The sequence below is a fragment of the Triticum aestivum genome, chromosome 7B (genome assembly GCF_018294505.1).
Source record: "Triticum aestivum cultivar Chinese Spring chromosome 7B, IWGSC CS RefSeq v2.1, whole genome shotgun sequence".
Lineage (NCBI taxonomy): Eukaryota > Viridiplantae > Streptophyta > Magnoliopsida > Poales > Poaceae > Triticum > Triticum aestivum.
In genome coordinates, this window is record NC_057813.1 from 660,105,467 (window position 1) to 660,119,995 (window position 14,529).

The 14,529-nt window shown below is 48.2% G+C and overlaps 3 protein-coding genes across 6 annotated transcripts; 1 reads left to right on the top strand and 2 right to left on the bottom strand.

The window, feature by feature from the left end:
• Window positions 1-1,698: 1,698 nt before the first annotated feature.
• LOC123160622 (putative protein FAR1-RELATED SEQUENCE 10) lies at window positions 1,699-6,838 on the bottom strand. 3 transcript variants are annotated; one of them, XM_044578439.1, is made up of 6 exons: window positions 6,595-6,820; window positions 5,431-5,515; window positions 4,568-5,153; window positions 4,257-4,469; window positions 3,620-3,884; window positions 1,699-3,159 (listed from the first exon to the last, which is right to left on the bottom strand). In XM_044578439.1, the coding sequence occupies exons 3-6, from the start codon at window positions 4,732-4,734 to the stop codon at window positions 2,416-2,418; spliced, it is 1,389 nt and encodes a 462-aa protein (XP_044434374.1). In that variant the 5' UTR covers window positions 4,735-5,153; window positions 5,431-5,515; window positions 6,595-6,820; the 3' UTR covers window positions 1,699-2,415. The 3 variants fall into 3 exon arrangements, with proteins under 3 accessions (XP_044434374.1, XP_044434372.1, XP_044434373.1); XM_044578437.1 differs by lacking the exon at window positions 5,431-5,515 and having other exon boundaries at window positions 6,595-6,838; XM_044578438.1 differs by lacking the exon at window positions 6,595-6,820 and having other exon boundaries at window positions 5,431-6,266.
• A 39-nt stretch (window positions 6,839-6,877) lies between these two features.
• On the top strand, window positions 6,878-9,025 carry LOC123160623 (fructose-1,6-bisphosphatase, chloroplastic). The gene is made up of 3 exons (XM_044578441.1): window positions 6,878-7,316; window positions 7,685-8,081; window positions 8,360-9,025. Exons 1-3 carry the CDS (start codon window positions 6,918-6,920, stop codon window positions 8,758-8,760), a joined length of 1,197 nt encoding a protein of 398 aa, XP_044434376.1. The 5' UTR covers window positions 6,878-6,917; the 3' UTR covers window positions 8,761-9,025.
• Window positions 9,026-9,181: 156 nt separating this feature from the next.
• Window positions 9,182-14,282, bottom strand: LOC123160620 (receptor-like cytosolic serine/threonine-protein kinase RBK1). Of its 2 annotated transcripts, XM_044578435.1 has the most exons (9): window positions 13,898-14,282; window positions 13,666-13,740; window positions 11,789-12,382; window positions 11,057-11,311; window positions 10,570-10,724; window positions 10,391-10,470; window positions 10,058-10,193; window positions 9,711-9,860; window positions 9,182-9,631 (listed from the first exon to the last, which is right to left on the bottom strand). In XM_044578435.1, exons 1-9 carry the CDS (start codon window positions 14,031-14,033, stop codon window positions 9,470-9,472), a joined length of 1,743 nt encoding a protein of 580 aa, XP_044434370.1. In that variant the 5' UTR covers window positions 14,034-14,282; the 3' UTR covers window positions 9,182-9,469. The 2 variants fall into 2 exon arrangements, with proteins under 2 accessions (XP_044434370.1, XP_044434371.1); XM_044578436.1 differs by lacking the exon at window positions 13,666-13,740.
• Between the last annotated feature and the right edge of the window lie 247 nt (window positions 14,283-14,529).

Sequence of the window (14,529 nt, forward strand, 5' to 3'; positions counted from 1 at the left end):
TTGGTTTTAAAAGAAATCATACTCTGTAATATACGCTTCATCATTTTTTTTCTTAGCTCTTCATTTTTGTTAGTACTATACTAGCAGATCATGTCGTTTTGGATGGGCGTGGGAGCAGAGCAGAGCACTTGCGCTTTCAAAGTGGCATATGATCAAATGATGACATGGGCATATAGCATTTTTTGTCATGATACAAATTGAATGCAACTCGGTAGGTAGGTTCAGTTGCAAGAAAGGGGACCAAATCTGCTCATAAACAAACCCGGCAAATTAAGCTCAAGAGATTGAGTTACTAAAGCTAAGAGCACAGTAACTTTATATATTCCTGGAATTCTGGTGTGACACTTCCACAAGTCGGTGTAGATTAACAATTGCATTGCACTACTGGCACGACGGAGCTAATCTCAGTTGACTACAGACACAAATTACACACTTGGTTTTGCATCAGTTTCGTCTGACACAAACACAACATTCTACAGAAGCAATAGATGTGAAGCAGCTTACCACGGGCGCATCATCATAGTAGACCAACATATGCGTTTAGGGTATGGCCAGCCCTCGACCGAGCGCCCTACCGATTGGCCTGAAATAGAGCTGAGTTCAGTCAGTATGTCTGCCAGTCTCGTCCATAGAAGTTCCCAAAAGGCATAGACAGAAAATTTGCATGTGAGCTCGAGCGCCTGTGAGCCCGGAATCTGTGCCATTTGTTTCTCTCGCCATCAATGTTTCACTGAGTATAGCAGCAGGTGTATGCTCACGGGGCTGCGGGTCTGCGTCGGCGTGTCCGTCCACCATGCCGCCTGCCATGACGCCTCTGCCACTCTCTTCGTCCAGACCTGGGCCGCCGCATACCACCTCGGGGATGCCCTCGACAGTGCCGATCCTTCCCAGGCCGTGCTGCTGCCGCCGCCGCCCGTCCTCGATCGCTCCCTCGTTGCCGACCCCGACGACCTACTCGGCAAGACACTCACCGGGATGAGCCGCCTTGCGTTCGGCCCTCCGCCTACGCGTCCGCCAGCGAGCAGGGTCTCCGCATCCGTCTCCGGTGACCGCGTCCTCCCCCCTGGCGCGCGACCAGATCGACGGGATCAAGGACGCGGCGGTGGCCGCACTGGTGAATTAGCGCATGTCGTCGTTCGTGGCGGTGTCGGCGCTGGCATGGGTGTGCCTGCTGCGGAGCCGGTCCGTGGGCGTTGAAGACGCGGCGCACAGCCACATGCTGTTCTCGACAGAGTGCCGGTAGAGACTGGCGCCGCCGCTCCCCGCCGAGTACTTCGGCAACTGCTTGCGCCCGTGCTTCATGGAGGCCACGATGGAGCGCCTGATGACAAGCGGCGGCTGCGGTGGAAAGATGAAACAGGTTTGGTTTTAGTTGGGCTGAGGAAAATATCAAACAGTTTAGTTGAGGTTGGGGTGCCGTGTTTATTTGTTCGGGTTTGGTCCAAATATGGTCTAGTTATTAAACCATTCTCAGGATTAGGTGTGGACGTGCTGTGCCGTTTAGCTACGCGACCTGGAGCAAACGAGCCGTTTAGCTCATTAATTCCTGCCACAATGAGTTTTCCTGCCCCATTTATTCCTGCACCTCATTAACTTTGCAGGGACTGCTTTGGTTGGCTTACACATGCCCCACGGGCACACTTCTGATTCCAGTAGCCCGATTTTAGTATTCAGCCATAAGCATCAAATATCCAAGAATTTTAGTTTCCACAAATTCATATTTCACGCATCACCAAATTTAATTCCGCACCACACCATCTTACACTCGAACAACCATCCACATGGTCAACATGACCAGTACATATTCTGAAAATTCAGAGAAGACAGCTCAAATAGGATGAAACTGGTTTAATAGATAACAGCTACACATACATGATCAACTGGTTTAAGTCTAGTCCACAAAAATCAAAAACAGTTCAGTAGGATGAAAATGGAAAAATATCTTATTAATTTCCACACCACATAGTGGTGCGCACTACCTCGGTCTTGAGCTGTCTATGTAAATGTCTGGCTTCCGCGATTTTTTTCCGCCAAGCCGGTATCCGCAAACCAATTTTTCACAGATTTTTTTTCAGTTGGTGCAATTTATTCTCTGCCCAGATATGTAGCCAGTAGCCCAAAAGGTCTGTGCCGGCCAAAAACCCAGGATGCTCTTGAAATATAAAACAAAACCACTAATCCCAATAGACCCCGAGACTCAGGTCAATTCACCAAATTGTCCCGAGGATCGTACTCTTGCTTGGTAGCATACTTTTAGGAAAAGTGTGGTGTGAGCGCGTGTGGGCGTGATGGACATCGCCCAATGACGGTGGCCCCATGCTGGCATGTGGTCCATCCGTCATAGACCTTCTGGCCGGGTCGTCCGGGTCCGAGCCATCCAGGCGAAGACACCGATAGGTGGGCCTGACTGGACTGTCATGTGCGGGCTAGCGCAAGCAAGGCGCGCCGGACGCCACCCAATGATGGTAGCCCCCGGGCGAGTCCCACGGTCCTTCCCCCCATTATCCTCACAAACTCCGAGAAGACCCACTCAAATGTTTCCTCTGTCTCATGCCGAACTAGCACACCAGCTAGTATGATACTCTGGAAATGGTTGTTCACTCCAACAAATAACCCAAATGGCATGTCATACAGGTTGGTCCTATAGGTTGTGTCAAATGTGATGACATCCCCAAAGAAGTTGTACTGCAGCCTACTGTTACCTGTAGCCCACATCAAGTTGCTGATCCTGCCCTCTTTGTCCGCCTGAACTCGATACGTGAACTGAGGATCCTTTGAGCACAGATCATGAAACACTTCCATTGTTTTCCTAACATCATCTTCTGACTGCTCCCGGCTTATCTTCCCACACAAATTTCGCAGAGCTCTCTTGGTGAATGGCACATTCTCCATCTTTCCGAAAAAGCTTCCAATAATGCTGTAGACTTTTGACAAATTGACATTGTTCTGCCTCAACTGCTTAACTAGATCCTTGCTGTAAACGTCAATATGCTTGTGTGATGGCCAGTGTATTGTCTGGCCATACGTTTGTGACAATGCATGGTTGTGCCCATCTCGATGCTCTGCTATGTACCATCCATTGTCCTTTGTCCTCGGGAGTCTGATGAGGGCCGGGCATTCACACCGGCACGAACGAGTATTCTCAACGATTGGCTTGCCCTGACGAAACAAACTAACAAGTCAGCTTCTGTCACGTGCAATTCAGGTAATATGTAATTTATTTACTGGCAATATAAATCCATTCAATATGAGAGCCCAATTTCAGTATTCAGCCATAAGAAGCAAATATCCAATATTTTCAGTCCGCACAAATTCATATTCAAGCGACACCAAATTAAAATGCGCACCACAGACCATCTTACACTCTAACAAAACAGATACATGCTGAACATGACCAGTACACATTCAGAAAATTCAGATAAGACAGTTCAATAGGATGTATCTGGTTTAACAGATAACAGCTACGCATACATGGTGAACTGGTCTACTTCTACTCAATAGAAATCAGAAACACTTCAGTAGTATGAAAATGGAAAATATATCTTATAAAGTTGTACACCATTTAGGTCTTCTATCATTAATTATTGGGAATATAAATCTGTTATAACATTCAGCTTACCGCGCATCCACACACGATCTCTTGCATACACTTCGTCCTATTCACATTCAGCCTGCTCTTTCTGTAACGAATACCAAATCCTTTCTTCCATGAGTACAAATTGTAAAAGTCATATGCTTCTCCGAGGGTGTCGAAACTGGTTCCAATCTTTGGCATCATAACTATGTCTCTTGGATGCTCCGCAAACTCCCTCACGGTCTTCTCCAGCGTCGTGACCCTGTCCGCACAAGGAGGCCTGCCTGGAGCAGCAGCACCTACACGCACCCTGCCCATTCACATCACACAGACAATAAGGCATGTGTTTACTTACAGTCAATTGATTCAGTTAGATAATATGAACACCACTGAACCAAATGGTGGTCAGTTACAGCCAATTGATATCAATTTTCATCCTCCATCATTTTCAGAGTGTTCACCGACACAGATTCAACCATATCTTCTAAAAATAGTCAATCTGATTCAATCATATAATTCTAAAATAGTCATTCTGTCATGTATTTACCATAACCAAAATGAAATTCCTTATCTATAATTTTCCAGCGTCTTTTCATCTGTAACTACTTGCAGAACTCATCCAAACGATTGCAGAATGGTACTACAAAATCCTCATGCAATTTATAGGCTAGGGGTTCAGTACCTTTGCATCCATCCTGGCGTCTTGGGGTCCAACTGCTCTATTGAGTGCTCTGACCCCTGAGCCTTGTCCCCGCCTGATGCTTCCGGCCGATAGATCTGGCCGTCCGCACTTGACCCGGCCGGGGCTGGAGCAGGAATCTCCGCCGGCGCGGCCACTGGGAACCGAACGGGCTCCATTGTCCCGTTACTTTCATTGACCTCCTCAAGCAGAGTTCTAATCATTCCACACAAATTTTTCACGGGCAGAATGTAGAGTTCTAATCATTCAACGCAGAACCATGGCAAAGAATAGCTCACGACGCAGATCCGTACCTGTTTATTGGCTGCAGCAAGAATTCCATGCTCGGCGGAACACCTGCGAGATCGCCGGACCGCCCACTCGCCGTCGCCGGAGTCAATGTCTCCACCTCTCCCTCCACCGCGATAAGACACAAATCCAACTTCACTTCCTTATCCACCGAGTCGCCCAACCACTGCATTAACTGCGTGCACTGCCGGCGCTAGCGGGAACCACCGTACCTGGTCCACGGATCAGGACGCTGGCGACAACGTCGAGCCACGGCTCATCCAGGGACCGTCGACGGCGTTCAACCCTGCCCCATCTGTCAGATGTGTATGGTTCAGTATATCTTCACTTCCCGTGCTCCCGCTGGACCAGCCGAGTGGCTCAGACATTAAATGCTCCGAATCTTATAGCAATGCTGGACGTCCCTGATACCGAGCTCCTGTATGCTCGCCATCACATACTCCGCGTCCCTTTTTTTGCTGTCTTCTGTGATGATATTGGAAAAAGAATTTATCTGTACACATCAGATAGCCTAGCCCATGTATCTTGTTTCCCTTGAATCTCTTGTTGTATTGTGACATTTGATGAACACAAAATGATCAAACAATTTATCTGTCAAAGTACAATGAGCATGGATTTATTTAGGATGATGAAATGATCTTGGAAAAGAATTGTTTATGCCCACACCCGCAGGTATGGGTGAAATTGACCATATCATCCTGGACCGTATCAATAAATTGACCATGACTGAAATTTGTGGTATAAAGCTTTTAAAAACAAAGGGGTTTGACAATTCGACATATCATCCTGAAATCACCAATGCACCTCAATCCTGCTAAGCTTTGGAGAAAATTAAACTTACATAAAGGGAGAAGAAAGAAAGTGTCACCTGACCGACCTACACCCGCCCAATCTGCCAGCCACCACACACCAGAAGAGAAGATCGACATGCGGGCCAGGAAGAAAGGGACCGCCTACCAGAGATAGACAGAGGGGAACAAAATGAAGCCACCGCTTAAGAGTTAAGACACATGAACCGTGCCCCTCTGTGTCCAAGGAAGGACCACCTGTCAGCGAGGTGATCCCGCGACACTGTGCGCCAGATCGAGGGGAAGGACCACATGGCAGTGAGAACATATTGCACCGACCATTAGCAGGACGACAGTCAACGAGAGCTCGGACTGCAAATGGCCTGAGAACGCCGGTATATATCCACCAGGTTTGATGCTTTATCTTGACTTCGGAAGTCAGTCCAGAACAATTGTCTATGATTAGTTTTTTTGAAACATTGGTGCCTTTGCTGGTCTATGAGTTCATATCTAATGGAACACTCTATGTCCTTGACACACTTAAGCGATTGTTAGGTTCTTGCTTTCATGGGATGATCACATTAGGATTGCAGTAGAAACTGCGACTGCTCTTGCTTATCTCCACTTAGCTGCTACAGTGCCAGTTCTCCATAGGGATGTCAAATCAGCCAATATATTGTTACATGACAATTTTCTAAAAAGGTATCTGACTTGGGTGATTTAAGATCTCTATCACTCGAAACATACTCCTGTGGCAACAATTGTACATGCACGGTAGGATTGGCTACTTAGACAAGGAGTATGAACTGACTGGGAGGAGTGATGTTTATAGTTTTGGAGTTATGCTTGTGGAGCTTCTCATTAGAAACAAGCCAGTTTTCAACCCATCTCATTATTTCGTGGAAGCATTTCATCATTTCATCAGGGAGCTCTCGTGGGAATTAGGGGTTCTCGAGTTTTGCGAGAAGCGGCTGTTGAAGAATTGTTGGTATTGCATCAATAGCAGAATCATGCTTGAGCCGAAGCAGATAGGCCAGCCATGAAAAAGATGTAACACCGTTCACACTTGTAGCGAACAATTTCTACCTCTTTCATGGTGGTTCGGTTTTCAAGTATGATTATGCTATTGACGCAATACCATCAGTTTCCTCAGCAGTTGCTTCTTGCACTGACTTGAGAATCCCACCGTGTATATTGACGTATATATGGAAGATCACACGAAAGAATTCTCCAATTCCACTGACCTCTGGCCGGAAGCGCCGCCTTCCGCCGGTCCGGGCGCCCCGGAGCTGGATCGGGCGACCCAGGACCCATCCGTCGCCGCCCCGCCGTCGATCGGGGCTCGATCGACGGCGCACGCTCGAACTCCGCCACGAGGTGTGTCACGGTGGCCGGGAGGAGGAGGCTTGGCTCCGGCCTCCGGGGATAGAAAACGCCATGGGAGGAGAAAAGAGGGGAGCTCGTGGGGGGCAAAAAGGAGTGGAGAACGTGCGGAGGAGAGCGATCGAAGGAGCGTTTCTCCCACGGGTCGTCGCCATCGTCAGTCATCGAGCACCACCTACCGGCCATGACGTTATCCCCTCGCACACTCCGCCCGCCCCTCCCGCTCCCGCTCCCGCCAACTTCAAACCGCCGCCCGCCGCCGCGTCCCTCCCGCCCTCGCCTCCCGGCGCTCGCGCGCCGCCGCAGCAGCAGCGTTCTCCTCGCCCGGCCGCCGCGCGCGGGCGCGGGCGCCGGGGACGGCGGTATGGCGTCGCACCCCACGCTGCTCGAGCACATGGGCCGGGCCGGCGCGCCCGCCGACCTCGCCGTCCTCGTCGCCCACATCCAGGCCGCCTGCAAGCGCATCGCCGCGCTCGTCGCGTCCCCCGGCAACGCCGACCTCTCGCGGGCCAAGCCGGCCGCTGCCGGTGGCGCGTCCGCGGCGGCCGGCCGCGACGCGCCCAAGCCGCTCGACGAATTGTCGGTGCGTGCCGCTTCCTCCGGTGTTTTATTTTGGTGTCGTACTGAGGTTGATTCTGAATGAATGAACTGCTTTAGCTACTAGATTCTTGGATTCTGAATTGGCGAGCTGAATTTTGTAGGGTTTGGATTGTGGACTGTGAAATGCTTTAGCTACTAGATTTATCTACATTCACAAATTTCTGCTACTAGATTAGTTTGCTTCATTTCAAAAACCGTACCTCGTCTCAAGAATGACCGTCAGTTTCCACAATAATTTCACTGTTTTTGCTCTTACTGTGTCTGAGTATCTCCAATGGAACATATGCATCTTGGCATGAATAACAGCAGTAGATTCGTGTAACCTGAATACTAACTTCATTTTCAATCCAGAACGAGATCATCCTGTCGTCGCTCCAAAGCTCCGGAAAAGTTGCGGTGGTGGCGTCTGAAGAAAACGATCTCCCCGTTTGGATGTGCGACGACGGTCCCTACGTTGTTGTCACCGACCCGCTTGATGGTTCTCGCAACATCGAGGTGTCGATCCCCACTGGAACGATATTCGGGATATACGACAGGCTGGTGGAACTCGACCAGCTCCCTGTGGAGGAGAAAGCTCAGCTCAATTCACTGCAGAGCGGCTCTCGCTTGGTCGCTGCTGGATACGTCCTGTATTCATCTGCCACTATTTTCTGCATCAGTTTCGGCGCAGGAACCCATGGATTCACATTGGATAGATCTACAGGAGAATTTGTTCTGACGCATCCTTCCATGCAAATACCCCCCAGAGGTAACTAAGATGTAGTATATCAGTATTTCTCGCTACAGAAAAAGAGATGTATATCGGTTCTTATTAGCTTCTGACCACCTTAGTTTTTATTAACTCTAGGTTGATGTTCTTTACCTAGTTCCAGTAGGGCTCGACAGGACATTGCAGAATAATTTCTTATCCTAAAATTCAAATTGTGCCTTCTCTGCCTTTAGGTGTCCAGTTTCCCCTGTGATATATGGTGCTTTAACAGTCACTTTTATCTTCCTCTCAAAATCTGCAATTGCATACAATGTCAGGACAGATATATTCAGTGAATGATGCGCGGTATTTCGACTGGCCAGAGGGCCTGAAGAAGTACATTGACACGATCAGACAAGGCAAGGGGCAGCATCCCAAGAAGTACTCGGCTCGGTACGTGTGCTCGCTGGTTGCTGATTTTCATCGGACGATCATATATGGTGGAGTCGCAATGAACCCAAGGGATCACCTTCGGTTGGTTTACGAGGCGAATCCTCTCAGTTTCCTTGCCGAGCAGGCAGGGGGGCGAGGCTCAGATGGCAAGACCAGAATCCTCTCCATTCAACCTGTGAAGCTGCACCAGAGGCTGCCATTGTTCCTGGGGAGCATGGAGGACATGCTTGAGCTAGAAAGCTATGGAGATGTCCAGCAGAAGGTCAATCCTGGATACGATGTTTAATGTTATGCGTGAGGTGAAATCTTCAGGTATTGTAATGAGGTAACCGATGTAGGGCAAAATCTACATTTGCAAGCACAATATTGTCTCTGTATTTATTTATTTATGCCACCTTGCCTAGGCAATTGCAGAGTACTGCATAGTGGAGGTTAGAAGAATTTGCTGTAGTTCACTGAAAACAAAATATGCAATATGGCTATTTTACTTTTTGTAACTTCTATACATTTTACTCTCAAGAATATATAACTTACGAGTGACCAATGTTAAATATTTAAGGCAATTTTTCTGGCAACCCTTGCATTAGCAGATCCATGTAAGCTGTAGTAGTAACCAATTTTTATGCAGCAACTGAACTTATTCATCAAACACTAGTGCTGAAAGCCTAAAACTGCGAAAATGGAAGGTCATAACAAGGACACATGAATAAACCCTGCAGATGACCGAAATACATTCCACTCTTCTATCTCTAAGCATGTTCCCATATGAGGAATTGTGACATACAGGCATACAGGTCACAGAATCACAACATACAGTGACCATTGGAAGCCAAGAAATGACACCTTAGATCAGCAAGCAGGGAGGCAAACGACAGATTGATCCCTCACATCTATCCATACAATCTATAAACATCTCTGGAAAGCGGGAGGATCACAACGAAGATAGTCACGATGTACAAAAAGATGCCGAATCTGTCCAAAGTCGGCTAAAAAATTCACTGCTCCAACGCAAGCTGCTTGTGCTTGTCCAGATCATTGAGGTAACTCGTACGAGTGTAGTCCTCTGAATCACAGGAGTCGAACATTGGGGGCTTTGTGGGTTTAGGCTTTCCCATCAGTTCGAGTGATTCCCTATCCCCCTTCATGAAACGGACCACCTGCAACCAAACGCGTCACTTCATCAGTTTACAGTGTTCATTCTGCGATCGAGGCGACAGGTGCACCCAAATCACTCACCGATTTCATGCTAGGCCGCAAGTTTGCGCTGTGGTGGATGCACATGGATGCCACTGCCAGGGTGAGTGCCATCTCTTCTGGGTCATATCCAACATCAAGAGAAGGATCCACCAGCCCCTTCATGTTGTTTGACTCGAGCAGCGGTTTCGCCTTTGAGATGATCAAGAAAATTTTATTAATTCAAAGGATTCCAGAAGCACGTAACTATCTTTCTTTATGTTTTCCATACATATTCTTAACTTACAGTTGAGTCAGTTTGCTATATTTATATGTTCAAACAATAATATTCAGAGAGCTAATTGAATCTACTTGTGATGAAGTATATCAGAGGAATCTGCTATACTAACCCATATCACCAGGCTTTGTCTCGAAGAGTCCACGGCTTTCCGCCCTGTCACTAATTCAAGAAGCAATACTCCGTATGCAAACACGTCTGTCTTCTCATTTATGATCCCATGCATGAAGTACTCTGGGGCCATATAACTGTAGAAGGGGGTAAAATCAAAGTTGAAATAACATGAAACATTGTTCTGGTCCACTTGGAAGATTTTTTCTCTTTATTTTTTTAAAAAAGGAGGAAAGCTCTGGGCTCTGCATCAACTGATGCAAGCAGCCAGTCTACTGGGAACTATGAAGTCATCATGAACATGAAGCAGTATTCAGAAACATATCAAACTCACCCGAATGTGCCTTCAATGGGGAATACAACCTGATGGGTGCATTTGTCAGGAAGCCACTTCGCAAGGCCAAAATCTGAGATCTGTGCAACGAGAGAGCAAAAAAATGCATCAGTTTACATCATCAGGAATATTAGAACGGGGGTGGGGCTAGTGTAACAGGCTAGCAGTAGAATTAGTACTTGAGGTTGATAATCTTCAGTTAAAAGAATATTTGAAGCCTTGATGTCCCTGTGAATTATGTGCCGGTGGCAGCCTTCGTGTAGATAAAATAGCCCTTCAGCAATTCCAAGTGCGATATTGAACCGGGCCTTCCACCTGAGGCCTCCCTTTGCACCTGATCAGGTAAGCTCCATTTATCACTAGACTGACAGCACCTCTTTTAAATGGTCCTTTTCATTAGAAAAGGGCGGTTCTTATGATCATGCATATGTTTTCAACTGAAGAAGTACTACATGAAGTGATGATTCAATAAGTATACATAAATGCAAATTATGAGCTTAATATGCACTCAACGGACATCAGCATTTAAGATACTTTTTAAATGTTTACGTTGTGTTGGCGTACATGTCAAGATATTTGCTCTATTTCTCCCTTTTTTGGAAGCCACCGCGACAAGTCAACTGTATCATTCATTGCCTAACTAACAAATTGTTCAGAGGGCTGTACCATGGAGAAGAGAAGCCAAGCTTCCATGTGGTGAGAACTGAAGAACCAGGTGCAAGCCCCCTTCCACACTGAACCCCAAGAGCTGTGCCGCGTTTGGGTGGTTGACGTGCGCTATTATTCCAAGCTCGGACAGGAAATCGCTGATCCTGTCCTCCTTGTTGCCGCCTTTTGTTAACCTCTTCACCGCCACAAACTGTCCATCAGCAAGCTGTCCTTTGTACACCTCAGCGTGCCCTCCCTTTCCGATCAAATTATCTAGTAATATCGTACATTCAGATGTCAGGCAAAAATGTTTAGAGATAATGAAGATACAGAAGAGTAATTAATTCTGGCCAATAATGGTACTTGTACTCCCAACTATTTGGAAGGAAGAAATAGAACTAGTATTAGGTTTCCACATCATATGGTCACAATTGTTGGAGGTACCACAATCTTGAAAACTGGACAAGCTAAAGAAACCAGTACAGAGTGATAATTGATGACAATAATGTGGTCTGGTACTAGAATTTTCCAACTAGCTTACCAGTAACAACCATCATTAACCTAAGGAACAGTTCATGATTAGGACCTCAAACCCTCTTTATACTCGGAGAAATCATGGCAGTACAATTATAAACCCATTTCTTTACGGCAAAGCCACATCCCACAAGCTTTGCAATGATAGTAACGGAGCCCAATTATCAAGGGCACTGAATTACAGCAACATAGGAGTTAGTGTTGCATGCATGTTACCTGAACTGAATCTGTCAGTTGCAGCGCAGAGCTCATCGTAGTCAAAGCTCCTCCATGATGGCTTCCACTTCTCGATCTCGGGGAAGATCTCCGGGGCGATGGCGCTGCAGTCCATCTGGTTCTTGCCGCTCCGCATCCTCCCCAGGTACCTTTTAAGCCCCGTGCTCTTGGACCGCTGAGGGAACGTCACCGCTCTGGCCATCAGCTTCTTCCTGCTGAGTATTAGCCCGCTGATCAGGTTCCTCCACTGCAGCGGCTGCACGCTGCGGCTGGGCACCGCCGGCTGCTCGACAGAGGAGCTCTCGTCGGAGTCCACGCTGCCGGACACCGATATGTCCAGCACCGCGCGGGGAGAGCTCTGGTCGGTGCACTCGCTGTTTTCGTCGTTGCCGCCGCTCTTGGAGTACATTTCAGGCACCTCTTTGTCATCTCCATCAGAACCAGCGCACTGGCTACTGCTGCTCTCACTGCTGTGCCCCTCACTTGGATCTTCGCTCGGCACAGCGGCATCAGCTACCAACCCGCTGTTGCCGCAGCCCGCATCGGCAGTTTCACCGGAGCTTCTCCTGCTCTCTTCCTGGGCCACAGCTTGCACTAACCAGACAGACAAAAAAACAAGATTTACACAAATCAGCAGGAGCAGCCATAACAAGTCTGCATGGCAACAAAACTGGGAGTCTTATTCATGGACAAAACAAGCCACCAGCCATGGAAAACAAGACAAAGCCCGCTGCCCGTCGCCGCAAGGTACAAATCATTGTCACACGCAAGGCCCTATTCTATTTTTCCATTCGATTCCATCATGATTCATGATAGGGGGACGTTTGTGCTCCTCTGGTTCGGCGATGAAAAGCACATGCTGCCATGTTGATTTGCCAACCCCATGCAGGGATCCCCGCCCCCTAACAAATTGACATCTGCACCACCCTGCGCCCCTCCAAAGCTGATGCTTTCCTTGCGCCTACCACGTCCAAGGCTGGAACGGAACGGAACGGAATGGAATGGAATTCACCCATGCAGGGACATATAGGATTGGTCTATTTGCAAAAGGATCAAGTGGGTGCCGATTGATAAAGAAATGTGGATGTCAACTTCAGGGATTTTGGTAGGGGATGGGAAATTTGGGGGAATTTGACATGCTAGCAGTCTTTTATTTGGAGAGGTACATGAGACAGCCCAACCTAAAATTTAAAACAGTTGCAAACAGGGCCAGGATCCGAAAACTGACATTAATAATATCTTGATTCTCTTCAAAAAAGACTAAGCTCTTGGTCAGTCCTTGGAGCACGTGCTGTGGCTGGCACAAATTCAATTCTTGGGATTGAAATGAGGTAAATTAAATTTGGGGGAATTTGACATGCCATCAGTCTTTTATTCGGAGAGATGCGGCAGATGGCTCAGCCTAATATATAAAACTGTTAGAAACAGGGCCAGGATCCCAAACTGACATCAATAATCTCTCCAAAAAAGACTAAACTCTCCGTCAGTCCTGGAACACGTGTGTTGACACAAATTGGAACTCTTGAGGGTTGAAATGGGGCAAAAAAATAGCTTAAATTTGATTACTAAAAAAGAGATTCTGCATCTGCTTATAACCGAAGCACGAGAATACTAAAAAACTTCAGAAAGACTAAACTCTGTCAGTTCTTGGACTGGAACAGGTGTGGTAATAACACGAATTAAGTCCTTGATTGGTTGAAATGAACAAGGGAACAAACAAAAACAGCTTGAATTTATTTAGAGAATACTAAAAAAAGGAGGGATTCTGCAATCTGCCTGGCGAGGCAGGAGAATCAGAGGAGGAAGCAGAGGATCCGGCTAATTACTCACGCCGGGGCAGCAGAGGAAAGTAATCAATCAGTGGCCACGGCGCTCACCTTCCTCGCCGGAGCCAGGGAGAGGATCCTCCGCCCTCTCTGCTGCTCCTCCTCCGCCGCCGCCGCCGCCGCCGCCTGCAGGTTCAAGCAAGAAGAACTCCCAGAGTTTCGTCATGGCCCCACCGGCATCGCCGGACGGACGGAAGCAGGAAAGCAGAGAGGAAAAGAGAAGTAGAAAAATACTGCGCCCTCAGCACCAGAGTCTGGCATGGAGGTTGAAGAAGAAGGATACCTTCCGTGGTGGCCATTATATCCCTCCTCTCCTCCGCTTCCTTGCTGCTGGTCGCCAAGAAGTTCGCTTTCGAGGACAGCGACGGGGACCGAGCTTGACCACTGCTCCTCCCACCGCCGATGCCTTGTCCTCGCATTGAAGAGAAGAGACTACAGGCTACTCCTCCAACTGGAATCGCCGGACAGGAGGGTGGTAGCAAGCGCCCCAACTAGCAGGTAGGCAGAGGAGCGGCAGCAGCAGCAGTATACTCTCGGGTGGATTGAGCTCTGCACGGCGATCAAGAAAATGGAGGACGGGTGGGATGGATGGGGGCAACCGAAATTAATACGGGAGGGGAGAGAGGTAGAGGATTGTAGGCCGGTGCAGGGGGGGGGGGGGGGGGGTGGCGGTTCTTTTTTGAAACTGGGGCGGCGTTTCTTCCCCTTCCGCCGCAGATATTCCTCGCTTCTCTGAAAAGCAGCGAACAATACGGAGAGAGGTCTAGAGAGAGAGAGGGAGAGGGAGTGAGAGGGGGGACAGGCGATGCGATGAGCAATGAGGACTCTCTCTCCGGTGCAGTGCAACTTTATGTAGTGACCTGCTGGGTGCCCACACAACACAGGCCAAGCCAAGGCTAGGGAATAAAATAGGTT

Bases quoted from the DNA above. Each gene is read 5' to 3' on its own strand.
- LOC123160622 (XM_044578437.1), bottom strand. From the start codon at position 4,734: ATGCAGTGGTTGGGCGACTCGGTGGATAAGGAAGTGAAGTTGGATTTG. The intron at 3,885-4,256 runs GTACTGAACCCC...GTGAATGGGCAG, and splicing joins ACGCCAGGATGGATGCAAAG to GGTGCGTGTAGGTGCTGCTG. The intron at 3,160-3,619 runs GTAAGCTGAATG...TTGTTTCGTCAG, and splicing joins AGATCGTGTGTGGATGCGCG to GGCAAGCCAATCGTTGAGAA.
- LOC123160623 (XM_044578441.1), top strand. From the start codon at position 6,918: ATGACGTTATCCCCTCGCACACTCCGCCCGCCCCTCCCGCTCCCGCTC. The intron at 7,317-7,684 runs GTGCGTGCCGCT...TTTTCAATCCAG, and splicing joins AGCCGCTCGACGAATTGTCG to AACGAGATCATCCTGTCGTC. The intron at 8,082-8,359 runs GTAACTAAGATG...ATACAATGTCAG, and splicing joins CATGCAAATACCCCCCAGAG to GACAGATATATTCAGTGAAT.
- LOC123160620 (XM_044578435.1), bottom strand. From the start codon at position 14,033: ATGCGAGGACAAGGCATCGGCGGTGGGAGGAGCAGTGGTCAAGCTCGG. The intron at 10,471-10,569 runs GTACTAATTCTA...CTCGTTGCACAG, and splicing joins CTGAAGATTATCAACCTCAA to ATCTCAGATTTTGGCCTTGC. The intron at 9,632-9,710 runs GTGAGTGATTTG...GTTTGGTTGCAG, and splicing joins TGCGGCCTAGCATGAAATCG to GTGGTCCGTTTCATGAAGGG.